Consider the following 18,518-nt stretch of genomic DNA (forward strand, 5'->3'; position numbering starts at 1 on the left):
AGAAGATCTATTCTCCCAACAAATTTGAAGTAGAAAATACATTTTCCTTTAACTACAGTCACTATACTGTACTTTAAGTCTCCAGAACTTACTCATGTTATAAGTACCTTTATAAATGAAAGGTTTTATCTTTGAAAGTTTGTACTCTTTGACCAACGTATCTTTCTATTTATGGTTAGCAAAGTTGACCTTCATTTTATATGTTTATTGACTCTTTGGATTTTCTGAGTTTGTACAAAGTGGTATCTTATGTCTTTTGCCCATTATTCTCTTGGAAATTTTAGTGTTTTCTATTGTTTCTAAGAGCTCTTAAGATATTTAGGTTATAACAGCATTTGGTCATATTCATTACAATAACTTTATATTGCTCTGTAACTAAACTCTGTATTTTTATCATAACGATATGTGCTTTACAGGTTTTCACTTTTACTAACCAAATTTATCAATTTCTTTTCTTTCTGACATCTTCTACTGCATTGATGCTTAGAAAACCTTTCCTTTTCTTAAAATCTAACTGATTTTCATGAATACTTTCTTTCAATTAAAATTAGTCTACAGTAAACTCTGAAACCTCTGTTATCTGGGCAGAAAGCATAGATATAATTTTAAGAGAAAAGTAACAGTTAATTTCCTTTACTTCAAACAGAAAATGTCTCCCTATCTCCTCTTATTTGTCATGCTATTTTTATCATATACCAAATCTCTATGCATGTTTTAAAGTTTTTCTTTACGTTTCATTGATCTATTTCTTTATTTTCTGCTAGCCCCATTATTGTGGTTTTGGAATATATTTAATTATGTATGATAATGCTTGCTTCCTTCTCATTACTTATGTTTAAACATACAAAATATTTGCTATTCTTGTCCACATGTTTTTTTCAGGTAGACTTGAAAAACCACTCGCTAAAAAAATTCAGAAAAATATTCTAACAGGACTTTGCTTGCAATTATATTAAAGCAATAAGTAATCTGGGAATAACTGATACCTTAATAATATTTGGTGTTTGCAGCCATGAATGACTATGTCTCCACATATATTCAAACCTTTTATGTCTCTCAATCAAGGTTAATATTAACAGTTTTCTGTATCTAGGCCTTGGATTTTTCTTTTCAACTCCCTCAAAAAAACCAAGCCTGAAAGCCTTAAAATCTGACATTATATGTATGAGAAAAGATAGTTGCTAACTTATTACATGTTTTCATTTTGTTACTATAGGAATCATTTGTTTGAGTAAAAGCTTTTCCTTCCAACACAAATGCAGGAGGTTGCCAAAAAGAAACGGGTAGTAGAATGCATGCTAATTACGTACTCCATATAGGACTTTTAAAAGATGAAATTATTATGCCTTCAAAGCAAATACTATGATGATATTAAGTCTAAAATTATATGTTAAGTTTAGTTGGAGGCTAACAAATGAAAATTAAAATAACTAAAAAGTGAGCAAAGCTGGAGAATAAAGTGAAGAACAAACTCCCACATATTTTTATAATTGGCTAGTTTGATCCTGCCAACACTGCAGCCACTAGCCACATGTGGCTACTGAGTACTTGAAATTAGGCTAGTCTGCAATAAGTGCTATAAGCATAAAATGCACAACAGATTTCAAAGACTTAGCACAATATTTAAAATGTTTCATTAATGTTGTCCTTTAATTTTAATTGCATTAATATTTTGAATATTTTAAGTTAAATAAAATATATAATTAAAATTATACATTTTGCTATTAATATTAAATTAATTTTGCTATTTTATTTTAAAAATTTGCCCACTACACAATTTAAATTATAAATATGGTTTGCATTATATTTTTATTGTACAGCACTGTGCTAAACTGTTTTCAAAAATTAGCTGGTACTAATTACTCTTTATTCTGGGTTGCAAAATGCCCCCAAATAGTGTTAATTCAGTTTTCTTGATTTTAATTTTTTACACATTAAAACAATTATGTCTTTGGCTTGCAAGTTCAAAGTTTAGTAAAAGTCAATTATTGTACTATATTTTTCCACTCTGAAATATTATAAAAGTGTTCAGAAAATATGAAGTACATATGTGGAGCTTGATGAATAAACTATAGGACATGCGAGAGAAAGAGAGCGAGCAGAGAAAGAATAACGTTATAAGACATCAAAATATATTTTATGTATCAAGGTCACAAATAATTTCAAAATTACTCAATAGCAAAAGCTGAAACCCTCCATTATCTTCTTCTTAGTCATTGAGGAGAAAGTTATTAATAATAGAATAAACTAATTACAAAAGGCATTTGAAAGGATAAAGAGTTCTGGGGCAAATATGCTTAAGACGTTTTAAAAATTTTTGTCAGATTTTAAACCTTTGTTACATCATTAAACAAGAAAACCCCAAGTTTTATGCCTGTTATTTCTTGCTATTAGAAATGCTCAGAGCATTTATGTGTAACTCTTCTGTGACACTGAACACTTTCTACTTTAACCTAAACTGCAAAGTCCTTGAAATTTTGACAGCTTTGTCCTCTTGATTCACTTTCTACCATCATACCACTCCTTGCCAAATACCAAACACAAGACCATACACATAGCAGATGTCAACGATGATTTACTGAATGAAGGAAGGGATGAGTGAATGAAAAAATGATTATGATCTCTTTTGCCTCTGTGTGTTATAGCTTAAAGACATTATGTCCATTAAAAAGTGTCCAAATTTCATAGGTATGTAGAAGAAAAAGAACATAAAATGCCAGTAATGTTGTACTAAGTCTTTGATTCTTACTCGACATTTTAACATTTCCTCTTAAATAATAACACTGGAAGTTTTTTGCAATAGGATAATTTTCTCAAATCAACAAGATAAAACTGTACACAATTGCCTTATACTTTATATATTAATATAAAACTGGGAGCTTAAACTCTCCATTTTTATTTCATTTAATCACCTACATCAGAAATATATTATTTCTTCAAATATTTAAAATATTACAGGGATGATAAAACAAACACACAAGTATGGTGTATCTAAATTTGTACATCAGTTAAATGTGTTATGTATATTCGCAGACACACATAAAATTTATGTTTTTATCTCCTTGCCTGCTAGGAATTATTTCCAGACCTACTATTTTACATCAGATCTTTATCAACAGTTTTCCAGTTGCAAAGACCACTGTATATATGTATTTCCCATCAGTATTAGAAACAAGAATATAATTTTGCTTGACTTGTACAACCCTCTGAGGGCTATGAAACTGCATTTAAAGAAATATTAACTAATGTCATTTGAAAGGTGATCTTTAAAATGCATCAGAAGTGAGTGTGGATGTGTGTGTGTGTGCGTGCGCGCACATGCACGTCTGTGTGGTAGAAAGGTCTTGAAAACTAACTCTGTATTTTGGGGGTGCTTCTGATGTTTACTATATGACTATTGGCCTTTTTTAAAAAATAAGATGCTCAGATATTTTGCCAAAATGTGCTAAAACAAAGTCACTCAGATAATATGAGCTAGTCTAGAGATTAATAAACCCTCCAATTGCAAAAGCTTATACAAATAATGAAATGAAAACAGATAATTTTCAGCCATCAAATATTTCAAGACTTCACTCTGTTTCTATGACATATTCATCCCATACGAAAGATTTGCTAAAGGGGTTGTAATGGCCTTCTGGGACAGGAAGAATAAGGTTTCTGGAGAAAAATGTTAAATTAATTTTGATGGTGATGCAAAGTTAAGAAAGGGTTGTTAAGGAATGGCTTGCTGCCACGGGGTGGGGTTTTGTTTTGGTATCCTTTTAGAGCCTGCAGGTGTTTGGCACTAGTTAAAATCAGGGCCAGCTGTGATATTTCAATAGTTCTGATATTTTCCTCCCAATAGTTCTCAGAAGTGATGCTTCAGGGTGATGTCTTACACCTGATACATTCAACTTGTGTGGTACAAATGTGAAGACTCTATTAAATAACACCAGTTTTGTGACACTCTTTGCCCTCTCTTCCCTACCCTCAGGTCATGGCATCAATGACAAAGAAAAACACTAATCAGAGGCTTCAATCACTCATAGTTTTTAATTGAGCAGTTTAATCAAAGATGGTGATATGCTAGAATCACCAAATATAGTCTTGAGCAAAGCCTAAAAGCAGAATGGCACATTCCCTTTTGATTCTCAGTGTAGACAGTGATGCTTTTAATCCCTCTCAGTGGTAAGATATATACCTATGTTTGCAGGAATTTGAATAGTTTCTATTAAAAGCTGCATTTTCTTTTAAGTTTGTTTGGGTTGGAAACCCTCAAACCACAATGTATTTCATGCACATGTTCCCGAGGGTATGTTAAATAGGACCATACTGAGGTCATCTAGTAAGTTTTTGAAACTTTTTAAGAATTCCTTTAATGTACTGCACAATCTTGGCTTGATTAAAAGAAGATATTTTAAGAAAGCACTTGGAAAAATGACTGCCTATTAAAATCTATATGCAGATAATCTATATTATACATCTATAATGCACAGAACTTTCCACAGATAATTTGTCATTGAGAGAGAAAGACAATAAAACTCCCACTCTAAGGGTTCTGAATAAAAACTCCTCAGAACTTTCAGTAAATGCAGACCAATCCCCCTACACCCAGCCTGCAGTATTCTTGATTGACTTAACAGTGGATGCCTGTAGGATCACTTTAACTGTGCAAAGGTCTGTCACATATAATCGGAGGATAAAAGGTAGACAATCTCTCATTTATCCCAGAAAAAAAAATCATCTGCTGTTTTGGTTGAATCGAAAAATCAAGTTACCTCAATCCATGAGACTATGATGAAATTGTTAGGCTAGAAATAGTTTCTACCATCAAGTACATTTTTGTTGTCTCCAAGTTCAAACCACAGATGAAATGCTGTTAATGGTCTACTTAAGAAGTAGGCACTCAAATTTTTCTGCCGTTACTTGAGTCTCCCAATCCTGGCTTTTGTTGTGGTTGTTAGACATACCCCTTTTCACTTTATCAAAGTCTCCATTCCTACGCCATGTTCCAGACCTTGTACTTCACCCAAAGCAATTTTCAGTTGAACTAGCAGCTGTGCTGGCACAGCGCACACGGAGAGTGGGCCACATGCGCCAGCGGTGTGTTCCCACATCTGAACAGAAGTGGCCGTTTCCATGCACCCAGGGCCAAGAAACTCTACAGCTCATCAGAGGCAAAACAAGGGAGGATACCTTAAACGGAAATCATACTTAGAAAAAACTTTTACGGAAAATGAAAAATAAAAGGATTTTCAATCATCAGAAATGAGGAAGGGAAGTTCTCTTCTTGGCATAGGGTTTGCAGATATATTTTTATAAAAGGATAGCAGAGTGCAAGCTTAACTTAATGATCCCCATCCCCAAGGCTACACTGGATTTTCCTCTATCCACTATACAAAGACAAGTAAAAGAAGTTAAACAAGAATATAACCTTAAAGGGCACCATCATAACCACAGCTACTACTAGGCATTGGCTGTTTACCATCTCACAATCCCTGTGCTGTTCCCTTCATAAACAGTATCTCAGATGCCATTTCACCATTTTACACTTAAGAAAACTAAAGTCTAGAAGTTTATAATAAACTGCCCACCAATTTTGACTCCATGGTCTTAACCATTACGTTACACTGAGTTCCCTCAGATCACCAAGGGTTTTCCAACCAGCCCTGAAGATACAGCTTGTCAGCCTCACTCAGGAGTACACAAGATGATAGTTATGGTGGGGAGGATTTTAAAAAGGGGAGGGGGGACTGCAGAGGAGCAACTTGATTATTTGGAAAACTTGCACATTCCAGAGTTAACCAACTCATTAACTAGTACCTTTCTGATAAATACATTCAAAATGGACTTAAATAGCAGGTACACATTGTGTACTGAATTTCTGCTAAGTCACAAGCACTGGATATATCATAAGTGTGTTGAATAAATGAATGAACTAAGTCATCACAGTTAGATGTCATTTTGAGGGTTTTCAAAAATAATCTGTTTTACACAAATGTAGAGACATTTGTAATAGTACGAAAAGCTAGTATGTTGACTTAGGTAATATAAATGTTCTCCATTTTGGAAAGTAGGCTAATGACTGAAAATATGCCATAGACCAATAACAAATTTTTGTAGTTCCAAAAGAATTGACATGCAAAGATTAAAGTACTTACATTGAACCACAAGAGAAAATTAGGTATAAAAATTCTAATTATCCTATATTCACTTTGAACTAGCCAATAAAGTGAATTATTTTAAGATAGTGGGTGGGATTATAAATCTTTGTTTATCAAAGCCTAAAAAATAGGTAGTGTTAGAATATACTTAATATATTTTTAAATAATGTAATTATTTAAAATAATTCTTTGCTTTGGTGTCTTCATCTCTGATAAAACACAGATGGAGCAATAGAAATGATGATGGAGAAACTCTTAGGAAATATCTCCAGAGGAATGTACCCTCAAACTGAGGTAAACATGAAGTTCTACACACACCTCAATACATGACAGCTTCAAATGATGGCTTGGCCTCACTCAAAGTTACGAAGTGAGAAAATCAGTCCCCTGGTCTACTACATTCAGAGTGTGCACAATGCTACCTCCTTGTAAAGAATCACCAGGCATTCACCCACTGATGGTGTGGGGTCCCCTTCAGATGAATTCACATAGTACACACCAAATGGGCCCCTTTATCTCAGATACTTATTGACCATTATTGACCAATGTTTTAACATGAACAAAGCGTTGCCATACTCACAATCTTGGCAGAAAAATAGCACAAGCAGAATCCCTGAATTTGTTCACTTTTTTTCTCCAGTAAATGTAGTAACCATTAAATTTAAAATATTTCAATTTTCTTTTAAGCAGATATTCATGTAAGATAAAAGGCATCAAAGGTTTTCCAACAAAGGTCTCCCTCAAAAGGTGTATTCTATGTTCAGTAATTTATTTCTAAGAAAAACCTGCCACTATGTAAATATAAAGAACCCAGGAAAATATACCCCATAGTTTTGAATGTTGGAAACTGACAAGACAGTTGAATAATCACAATGAAAGCTTTAAAATGGAGTTCCTCTACTTTTGGGGATTAACGGATGAATCTGAGAAACGGTAAACTGCGTGTAGTTATACTGATTGAAGTAATAAAATCAAAACATTATTTTCACATCATCTAAAAATAATCACTTAAACAACGTTATAAAGTAAATATATTTTCAGGTGACCCTGTTCCTGGACCCCAAAAAGGAGCCTGATAAGCAATGTAGAGCATAAATATCTATCTGTGTAAAATTTATGCCTCACAAATAACACATATTCATCAAAGCAAACAAAGTCCTCTCATTTGCAGAATTAAATATGACTTGCTCTGTACATTTTAAGATAATCATATGATCAGAGGTAGACTGTAACTATGAAAGTTCTCATATTTCTTCCTACAAAGAATAGTCTCTGAGTACCCGACCCCGATATCTCAATTGTGTATATTTCTGTTTTTCAGGAAAATTAAATACCCTGGCCACAGAAACTTTATGTAGTGGCTAATGAAGAAATACAGTATATTAAATCTAACACAGACATAAGTATGCTTATGGACAGCCACTTCTAAGTTCTGGTTCTTTTCATCTCAGACCCACAAACAATTTTAATATAATGGTGAAAAATCACATTGTGTGACTTAAGCTTGAAATCAATGGCAAAGGTACCTTGATATAAGTCAATCTGGACAGAAAAGAGAGGCAAATGCTTGTGTTGTTAAACTTCAAAAACAAACCTGAGGTTCTGCAAATACATTCTTCATGTTGTTGATTGGGCCATATGGGACTCCACTGCCTTCAAAAAGATGTAACCACTTGCTGGTCAGTTCTTCTTCAAACCTAAGACAAACAAGGATACATTTTTTTACATAGGAAGGAACATAACACAGCCTCTTCTATCATGTGGCCCTCCTTCAAAGCAAGCAATAGTGACAAAAATATGTTTCCTAGTCTTTCTTTACACCTCATTTGAGAGAAGGCTGTCTGTATGAAATGACTTGAGTGGCCCTGTACGGATAAGAGCAGCCACCCAGGTGCTAGTGTTTAAAAATCCATCATTTACAGATGTAATTCTTCCTATTTCTATTGCTATGAATTCTCTGAGCAATTTGTGAATTTAATAATAATAATATCATTGTACTTTGAGCGTGAAGTCATTGGGCAATATGTCTTTTAGGTCTCAGGTAGTGGAAATCAGGTTAGGATAGGCACTGATATATTATTCTTCAAAACAAAAAAAAAAACTAACATAACTGTTTTAAGAAAGCTTTGGGAAAAGTATGCAAAAATTAATGGTCACAACCATTGGCCTACAAACAACCTTTACACTGTGATTTACTAACCAGCACAACTGAAGACATGCAAAGAGTGATATTTCAGTTCAGCCAACAAAACTCAAATTTATCCAAATCCTTTGTCTGTTTTATTTCTACTATAACTTAAAATTGGACTTCACAGACAGAAAAGCATATGGATTTTCTTTATTTTCCCTAATAGGTCTTAAGGAAGGGAAGCTAACACATTTATGAGATTTATTGTTTGATATTTCTTCTCTGTAAAAACAGTGAACACAGAAATAAAATCTTGGATCTATAGGGACACCCCAACACAATTAGTTTCTAATGAATGAAGACTTTCAGAATTATTGATTATTAAAATGTCAAACCTGTTCTAATTAATAATCTAGGCAACCAAAGAGACATTTTTAAAATATTAGCCAACGTAGACTAAAATGTTTTACTAATATGGAAGGGCTAGTGAAACAATAGTAGAATATTCATGGACTTCCCTTCGGTTCTCCTGTACATAGCTAAAATTAACTTCAAATCTGCAGACTCCGGAGGAAACTGTATTAGATAAATTTACTTCTTTCACCATTAAAAAAAAAATACATATATATAGGAATAGCTTCAGCCAGGCGCGGTGGCTCACGCCTGTAATCTCAGCACTTTGGGAGGCAAAGGCGGGTGGACCACCTGAGGTCAGGAGATCCAGACTAGCCTGACCAAAATGGTAAAACCCTGTCTCTACTAAAAATACAAAAATTTAGCCAGGCATGGTGGCCGGTGCCTGTAATCCCAGCTACTTGGGACGCTGAAACAGGAGAATCCCTTGAACCCGGGAGGCAGACATTGCAGTGAGCGAGGTCGCACCAATCGCACTCCAGGACTGGGCAACAAGAGCGAAACTCCATCTCAAAAAAAAAAAAAAAAAAAAAAAAGAATAGTTTCAATACTGAAGGACACTTAATTGATTGCTACGTAAGAGAAGAAACGAAAAACAAGAAATAAAAAGAAAAAATGGAATAAATATATGTTCCAAAATAAGGCTACTATATAAACAATGATGTTCAATCATGTAAGTTTTTATTTAAGGATATAATAAATATTTTTTATAAAGGTAGTATTACATTTCACTAGGAAGCTAATCAATCCTATCCACACATTCATTTACTGATTACCCACTATACACCAAGTATTGATTTTGTTTTTAAATATATGCCTTCCATTTTCTCTCCAATTCTATGGATAAGGATTTTTTATTATACATTTTAATTTCAGCCCAGTAATGTTAACTACCCCTATTTAGTACACAATAAAATACTTCACTTCTGAATATAGTTTTAAAAAATCTTTCATAGGAATAACAATGCAAGGTTAAATGTTTGGTTCATCAATTCATCACATTCTTACTTTCTTTCCAATGACTGTTATAGTCAACTCCTGGCCAAGGCTTCCTGAAATATATATAGATGTATATCATCAGAATGATATATGCTGAAAGAACAAGAGATACTTTGAACCTGGAGCCTTTTCGATGAGGGCGTCAATTACTTAAGTTTTCATAGATGGAGCATTAAAACAGTTAGCCTGATAAATTTTCAAGACAACAGAATTTATCACCACTGGACTCACCAAAGTGGCCTGAAAGATCTACACAGCAAATGCATGTCAATATCCAAACAACCCATGGCTGCAGGTTAGCCAACAGAAAACTCAGGGGAATAGTTGAAGTTTTAGTATTTATATAAGCTTTTCACCACTGGGCAAAAAAGAGGGATTTATTTCATGCTATGGAAAACAACGGATGCACTCTGGAAATGAGACTGCGGGAGCTGCAGTTGTGACCACTGTTTGTGTCTTTGCGTGGGTGTGGGTGTGGAAGGGTTCTGAAATGCCATGAACTCAATCAGAGAGAGACAGAACATCGTTGCATTCCACTGCTCTCAGAGGACATATCCATCATTTTTTTCTAAAAATCTCTCTCTTGATCTAAATCGGATGTGGAATCCTTTATGCAAAAAGCTGTAAGCACATGTTTTTATTAACCACAAAAATTCTGCTAAAAAAATTTTAAAAGCTGATATAAATCACTGAGGGCAATAGATTCCAGAAGATAAGACAAAAAGGGTGTCCTCAGATCCAGCTTAGCAAGTGAAGTTAGGGCCTTCACTGGAAAATTATTTGGAGACTCATGAACAATTCAAATGTAATTGGCAACTTACTAAATCAACACATATATTTCATTCTAGATTTTTGTAAATTCACTTAATGTTGGGAATGAGTATTATGAATCAAATGGCATCATTTAGATAGGTGAAGCACAGCTGATGTTAAATTTCCTAACATCAAAATTCCACTTAAGAAATGAAACATTCTTCTCTTTATAAAATGAATTAAAGTTGTAAATGAGACAAATACAAGACCAGAAAGAAACTAATAAGAGATCTCAGCCATGAAGGTGAGAGTTGGAAATAATTGTGACATTAGTGACATCTAAATGCTGGTTATTAAATAGTTTAATCTATATTTTGTCAATTTTATCTTCACAGCCACGCTATACGGTATTATTCTCATTTGACCAATAGGAAACTCAGGTTCAGAGAAATTGACTTGCTCTAATTCATACAGGTTTTAGAGTCTTAGAGTCAGATGTCATGTTTAAAGCTGAGATTGCTTAACTCCAAAACCACGTTCTAACACATAATGACTGTAGCAGAATACATTCGGAATGCATAGCTTCACATATTTTATTCATTATATATGGTCACAGCTAAAAACTGAAGGAGCAGAGGTGAAACTGTTCATTTTTTGTACTAATAATATGCTTCTTCACTTCTATCTTATATACCTCAGTATATATTATTACATTAATACACATTCATTCCCAATGCTTTTAGCAAGAGTTTGTTTTGCCTCTGCCATGGAGATTGCAATAAAAAAGAGAGTCCCTGTGTTAAGAGTTCATATAGTCTAATGGAGAACACAGCTATGAAAAGAGAGGAATTACAATGCAGGATGCTGAAACGAAGATACGAAGAAACAACTTATGGTTGTTTCTTCAACAAAGAGGGAGACTTGCACTGGAACCATGGATGCAGGAAAGGGTTCAAAAACAAGGCGATATTTGAGCTGAGTATTGAAAGACAAGTTAGAATTAGACATGTGAAAGATGGGAGAAAGGCTCTTCCAGGTAGAGAGAGCAATATGTACAAAGATCTAACTTGGAAACAATCTGAAATCTCCTGTGCCCCAAGTGGCAGAAGATGAAATGTGACAGAGAGTTTAGAACCAAAATGCAAAGCAACTTGTCTGCTATGCTAAGAATATTGGATTTCTTCTTGCAACAAGGAACTCAGAGAGGTCTTTAGGCAGAGGACTGACCTACTCAGCACTAATGCAGACAATGGACTGATGTAGATGAGACTAGAGATGTACGGCTGATGTAGATGAGAAACTTGACAGGAGGCAACATACGCTTTGCCTCTGATGCATCCCAAATCTGCCGATCAGTAGTATCTTCCATATTATTATCAATAACAAACAAGTTCCCATCTGAAAAAAAAGATTGTTTTCTAGAAATTTCCAATCCTTTTAATTACTCTTATTTATCTGTTTTCAATTCACCATCAATCCCGAGCCTCTGAAATCTGGTTTGGTCATGAATGCCTTTTCTTACCCAGTCTCTAAAGGTCTCCAGCTATCATTTGTAAAATCCAATATTCTTTTCATGGTTGTCATACTACATCCCTATGCAGTATTTGATGATGTTAACTATTCTACCTGGAGGTCTTGTGACACCATTCTCCCTTGGTTTCCTAGATTTTTTTTTTTTTTTTTTTTGAGACAGAGTTTTGCTCTATCACCCAGGCTGGAGTTCAGTGATGCAATCTCAAATCACTGCAACCTCGGCCTCCCAGGTTCAAGCGATTCTCCAGCCTCAGGCTCCCAAATAGCTGGGATTACAGGTGCCTGCCACCACACCTGGCTAATTTTTGTATTTTTAGTAGAGATGGGGTTTCACCATGTTTGCCAGGCTGGTCTCAAACTCCTGACCTCAAGTGATCCTCCTGCCTCGGCCTCCGAAAGTGCTGGGATTACAGGCATGAGCTACCACACCCAGCCCTCCCTTGGTTCTCTAAAACATCTTTGGACATTTGTGCTTTTATTCTTTGGACATTTGTGCTTTATTCTATTGGACATTTGTGCAATATTCTTCGTTCCCTTTTACTCACCTAAGCCATCTTGTCATCTCTATGCAGAAGACACCTAAATCCATATTACCAGCCCAGACCTTTCTTTCCCTAGTTCCCTTTTTCTATATACCATAGGATAATTCCACTCAGATGCATTAGCATCCCCATGATATCGTGACCATGGAAGATTTTATGATTTCCATTTCCTTCATAAACTTAGGATTCCTCACTTGCCAGAACTCACACCCTTGGCTAAACCTGGAACGCCTTCCTTTTCATTCATTTCTTATAACTTAGATACAATTGCCTTATAGAATCAACTACTCCTCCATTCACACTGTAACTATCACAGTCCTGGCCCTTGATTCCGCACACCCAGACTATAGCAATACCTGGTTAAAAACATACTGCCTCCAATATTCCTCCTTCCAAAAAGTCACCGATGTTAGGTGTATCTCAAGTCTGTTTGACTGTCTCCTTCCCCAGTACCACTATCTTCTCTCACACGAAAACAGACTGTTTCTTGACTGCTATTTACACAGTAAGTAGAAGATAATTGGTACTCAATATTTGCTGAATGACTGAATATATGATGATTTGGAAAGAATAAGAGACTCTCAGTCACATTAGTTTGAATTAATGTGGTACATAATTGTCTCCTAAAACCTTGTAAAGACTATGTTTAATCAGACCCAGACATTGAGAGAAGGAAGACAATTCGAGACCCTTAGATTAAAATGGAATAGCACAGCATCTCCTCTTAAATTTTCTTTAAGACTAGTCCCTAAATTCTGTATGTCTTGCAGAAAATCTTGCAGTATGTCTTAGGGAAAAAAAAATCACATTTCAAAACTGACTAACATATAAATGCTTCAAACATCATGTTTCAATTTAGGGACTTCCTATACTTTCCAGAGTCATAAGATCTCGGGAATTCAAATGACCTTAAAAACCCATTCTTTTAGACTGACAGCAGCAAGATGAAGGAAGAGGCATTCTATAGCTTAACTCCTCCACAAAGAAATCCAACCAGTAACTATCATCAGGCAAAAGGACCAGTCTGAATATTCAAGGACTTGGGAGGCTGAGACACCCCATTGCACCACAAAACTGAGAAAAACTATAATAAAATGGTAAGAAGAACAATTCTCTGACCATGTCACTTCTCTCCCCAGCCAAACAGTACCACAGAGAGCAAACTGCCCTACATTCACAATTTCTGCAGTGGGAAAAGTGGAGCTCAAAGCAGACATTCAGGTTCCCCACCATTCCAAGAACTCATGAAAAATTTTGGGAGTACCAGTAGGGCTAGACCACCTAGGCTCAGTGAGAAACAAAGCACAGGGTTGGGGCTTATAGCAACAAATATACAAACCTTGGTGGTTGCTCTACATTCTGGCCAATGAAGGTACCACACAAGAGAAACTAGCCAACAACATTATGCTGCAGGAAACACAGACCACAGGTCTCCCAGGCTTGAATCCATGACCAGCTTCCAAACAAAGCTGTTGCTCTCATTGAGTCTTCCCCATATTGATTCCAGACAGCTTCTGTACCAACGGTATAAGTCAAGGAACTCAAGCCTGGTTAGCACTGGCCATGGTTGTCCTGGGCTTAGAGCTCCTTCTAGTGCTGCAATAGCTATAGTGATTATAGGCTTTGGGACCACTACAGAGGGTCTGCTCAGGATTTCTGGACAGGCTTACTGTTGAGTAACATTACTAGACATAACCAGATGGTGAGGACTGTAACAAATATCTCCTTCAATTCACAGGCATCACAACACAACCACAAGGATCAAAAACAATCAAGGAAACATGGCATTACCAAATGGACAAAATAATGTGTTGGGGACTGATCTAGAAGAGATAGAAATGACAAAGTATTCAAAATAGCAGTTTGCGTGTGTGTGTGTGTGTGTGTGTGTGTGTGTGTGTGTTTTGTTTGTTTGTTTTTTGTTTGGTTTTTTTGTTTGGTTTTTTTTGAGACGGAGTCTCACTCTCTCACCAGGCTGGAGTGTAGTGCTGTGATCTTGGCTCACTGCAGCCTCGACCTCCTGGTTTCAAGTGATTTTCTTGCCTCAGCCTCCTGAGTAGCTGGGACTACAGGAGTGCATCACCACACGCAGGTAATTTTTGTATTTTTAGTATAGACGGGATTTCACCATATTGGCCAGGATGGTCTCTATTTCTTGACCTCAGGTGATCCTCCTGCCTCAGCCTCCCAAAGTGCTGGGATTACAGGCATGAGTCACCACGTCTGGCCCAAAATAGCAGTTTTAAGGAAGCTCAGTGAACTTAAAGAAAATACACAGAAACAAATATCAGAGAAACATAACAGAGAAATTAAAATATTTTTAAAAAACCCCAAATCCTGGAGCTGAAAATGATGTGAACACTCCCCCCAAAAAAAACTGCAATAGAGAACATTAAAAGCAGAATTAATCAAGTAGAAGAAACATCTGTGAATTCAAAGTCAAATTATTTGAAAATATATGGGCAGTGGATAAAAAAGAAAAAAAAAATGAAGAATGCTTAATGGATGTATGAGACCACATTAAAAGAGCAGTTATTGGCATTCAAGAGAGTGGAGAAACGTAAAGGGGTACAACCACATTTAAAGAAATAACAGCAAGAAACCTCCCAAGCCTGGAGAAAGATATAAATATTTGTGTATAGAAAAATCAAAGACCTCCAAACAAATTTCATCAAAATCAGGCTAACCAGATATATATTATAATCAAACTGCCAAATATCAAAACCATAAAGAGGATACTGAAAGCAACAAGAGAAAAGAAGCAATTAACATATAAGCAAGTTTCAATACATCTGGCAGAAGATTTCTCAACGAAACATTTATAGGTCAGAAGAGAGTGAGATGATATATTTAACACATTGAAGGAAAATAACTGTCAACCAGGAATACTGTACTCAGCATGTTATCCTTCAGAAATAAAGGAGAAATAAAGACTTTTCTAGACACGTAAAAGCTAAGGAAATCCATCCTGCCTTACCAGAAATGCTAAAGACCGTTCTTTGAGCTGAACAAAAAGGACATGAGTGAGCAATACAAAAAATCTGAAAGTATAAAACTCACTGATAAAAGTAAGTACACAATCAAATTCAGAATATACTCATATGGTAATGATGGTGTGTAAATTACTTATATCTTTAGAATGAAGGTTAAAAGATAAAACTATTAAAAACAATAACAACTATAATAATTTGTTTAAAAATATGCAATGTAATGTGATGAATGTTGTGACATCAAAAATTTAACATGTGGAGAAGAGGGAGTGAAGTGAAAATGTAGAGTTTTTTGTTGTTGCAATCAAAAATTGTTATTAATTAAAATAATGTGCTATAACTATTGTTATGTGCTATAACTATTACAAAAATCATAAGTTCTTGCAAACTTCATGGTACTCACAAACAAAAAATACACATAAAGTAGAAAACAAGAAATTAAAACATCCTACTAGAAAAGAAAATCAATTAACCACAAAGACAGACAGCAAGAGAGAAAGAAAAGAAAAAGTATTTCCAAAACAACTACAAAACAATGAATGAAATGGCAGTATTAACTCCCTACCTATATATAAGTACACTGAATTTGTTGGATTAAATTCTTCCAAAATAAAAAAGAGCAGAGTAGTTGAATGAATGAAAAATAAATAAATAAATAAAAATTTTAAAAAAGAAAAATCAGTTGCTTTGCTTTTCTTTCTCTTGTAGTATGCTGACTACAAGAGACTCCCTTCATCTTTAAGGATACCCATAGACTGAAAGTGAAGGAATGGAAAAATATATTGCACTCAACTGAAAACCAAAAGAAAGCAAGAGCTTCTAGGCTCAGGAAAAAAAAGGCTTTAATGCAAAAATTGTAAAGACACTAGAGAAAGACATTATATAATAATAATGGAGTCACTTCAGCAAGAGGACATGACAATCATAAATACATATGTACCCAAATCAGAACACCTAAATATATAAAGTAAATATGAATAGTTCAAAAAGGAGAGATTAACGGCAATACGATAGTAGTAAAAGACTTTAATATGCCATTAAAAAAAATAAACATATCATCTAGACAGAAAATCAAAAAGGAAACATTAGACTTAATAATGATCTAGGCCAAATGGAAATATATATATATATATGTAGAACATTACATCCAACACATTCTTCTCTACTACAAGTAAAATATTCTCTAGGACGGATCCTACATTAGCCTACAAAACAAGTCTCAAAAAATTTAAGATTGAGCCAGGCATGGTGGCTCACACCTGTAATCCCAGCACTTTGGGAGGCTGAGGCAGGTGGATCACATGCGGTCAGGAGTTCAAGACCAGCCTGGCCAACATGGTGAAACCCCTTCTCTACTAAAAAAGAAAATAAATTTAAAAAAATAGCTGGGTATGGTGGCATATGCCTGTAATCCCAGCTACCTGGAAGGCTGAGGTAGAAGAATCACTTGAACCCAGGTGGTGGAGATTGCAGAGAGCTGAGATCATGACATTGCACTACAGCCTGGGCAACAGCAGTGAAACTCTGTGTCAAAACATATATATATATTGAAATCATATGAACTATCTTTTCTGATCAAAATAGTATAAAAATAGATATCAGTAATAGCAGGAACTTCAGAAAATTCACAAATGGAAATAAAATAACATGCTCCTGAACAATAAATCAGGTAATGAAGAAAGTAAAAGAAAAATTTTAGGGCTGGGTATAGTGGCTCACTCTTTAAAAGCAGCACTTTGGGAGGCCAAGGTAGAAGAACCACTTGAGGTCAAGAGTTAAGACCAGTCTGGGAAACATAGTGAGACCCTATTTCTACAGGGAAAAAAAAAAAAGTTAGACAGGTGTGGTAGAATTTGTAGAATTTGCTTATAGTACAAGGAGGCTGGGGCAAGAGGATAGCTTTAGCCCAGGAGTTTGAGGTTATAGTAAGCTATGATTATACCACTGCATTCTAGCCTGGGCAACAGTGCAAGACCTCATCTCTACTGAAACAAAAAAAAAAAAAAGGAAGGAAGAAAATAAAAGAAAAATTATAAAAAGGCCGGGCGCGGTGGCTCAAGCCTGTAATCCCAGCACTTTGGGAGGCCGAGATGGGCGGATCACGAGGTCAGGAGATCGAGACCATGCTGGCTAACACGGTGAAACCCCGTCTCTACTAAAAAAAAAATACAAAAAATTAGCCGGGCGAGGTGGCGGGCGCCTGTGGTCCCAGCTACTCGGGAGGCTGAGGCGGGAGAATGGCGTGAACCCAGGAGGCGGAGCTTGCAGTGAGCTGAGATCCGGCCACTGCACTCCAGCCTGGGCGACAGAGCGAGACTCCGTCTCAAAAAAAAAAAAAAAAAAAAAAAATTCTTGACATGAATATAAATGGATACACAACATACCAAAACCTATGAAACACAGCAAAAGCAGTATTAAGAGGGAACTTTATAGCAGTAAGTGTCTACATCAAAAAGTAAAAAGATTAACAATAAACAATCTAATAATACACCTCATGGAACTAAGAAAGCAAAAACAGACTACCCCAAAATTATAAATCAATGGAAATATTAAAAATCAGAGCAGAGCAGAAATAAATGAATAGGAACTACAAAAAAAAATTTTAAAAGGAACAAAACAAAGAATTGATTTTTGAAAAGATAAACAAACTCAACAAATCATTGAGGGGTAGAAGTTTTTTAAAGAAGAAGACTCAAATAAATATAATCCAAAAACATTTAAAAAGACATTACAACTGATATCACAAAATACAAATGATCGTGAGAGATTATTGTGAACAATCATGTGCCAGCATATTGGATAACCTAGAAGAAACAGATACATTCCTAAATATACTCAACCAACCACAATTGAATTATAATGAAACAATATCAGTAAAAAAAGTTTCCCATCAAAGAAGAGCCCAGGACCTGATGGTTTTACAGCTGAATTCTATGAAACAGTTAAAGAGCAAACACTAATTATTCTCAAACTCTTCCAAAAACTGAAGAGGAAAGAATATTTTCAAACTCATTTT

General features: G+C 35.2%; 1 protein-coding gene across 10 annotated transcripts in view; it reads right to left on the minus strand.

Annotated features, from left to right (window-relative positions):
• The window catches only part of SUGCT (succinyl-CoA:glutarate-CoA transferase), a 748,045-nt gene that overhangs the window by 358,946 nt on the left and 370,581 nt on the right, over positions 1-18,518 (minus strand). For all 10 annotated transcript variants that reach the window (XR_013415382.1, XR_013415381.1, XM_002803307.4 and 7 more), the window contains one exon: positions 7,738-7,840. Coding sequence is in view for 8 of the 10 variants with exons in the window: in XM_002803307.4 (XP_002803353.2) it covers positions 7,738-7,840 (103 nt within the window). In the remaining 2 variants the exon portion in view is untranslated. The remainder of the gene's footprint in view (positions 1-7,737; positions 7,841-18,518) is intronic.

This window comes from Macaca mulatta, chromosome 3, assembly GCF_049350105.2.
Source record: "Macaca mulatta isolate MMU2019108-1 chromosome 3, T2T-MMU8v2.0, whole genome shotgun sequence".
NCBI classification, from domain to species: domain Eukaryota; kingdom Metazoa; phylum Chordata; class Mammalia; order Primates; family Cercopithecidae; genus Macaca; species Macaca mulatta.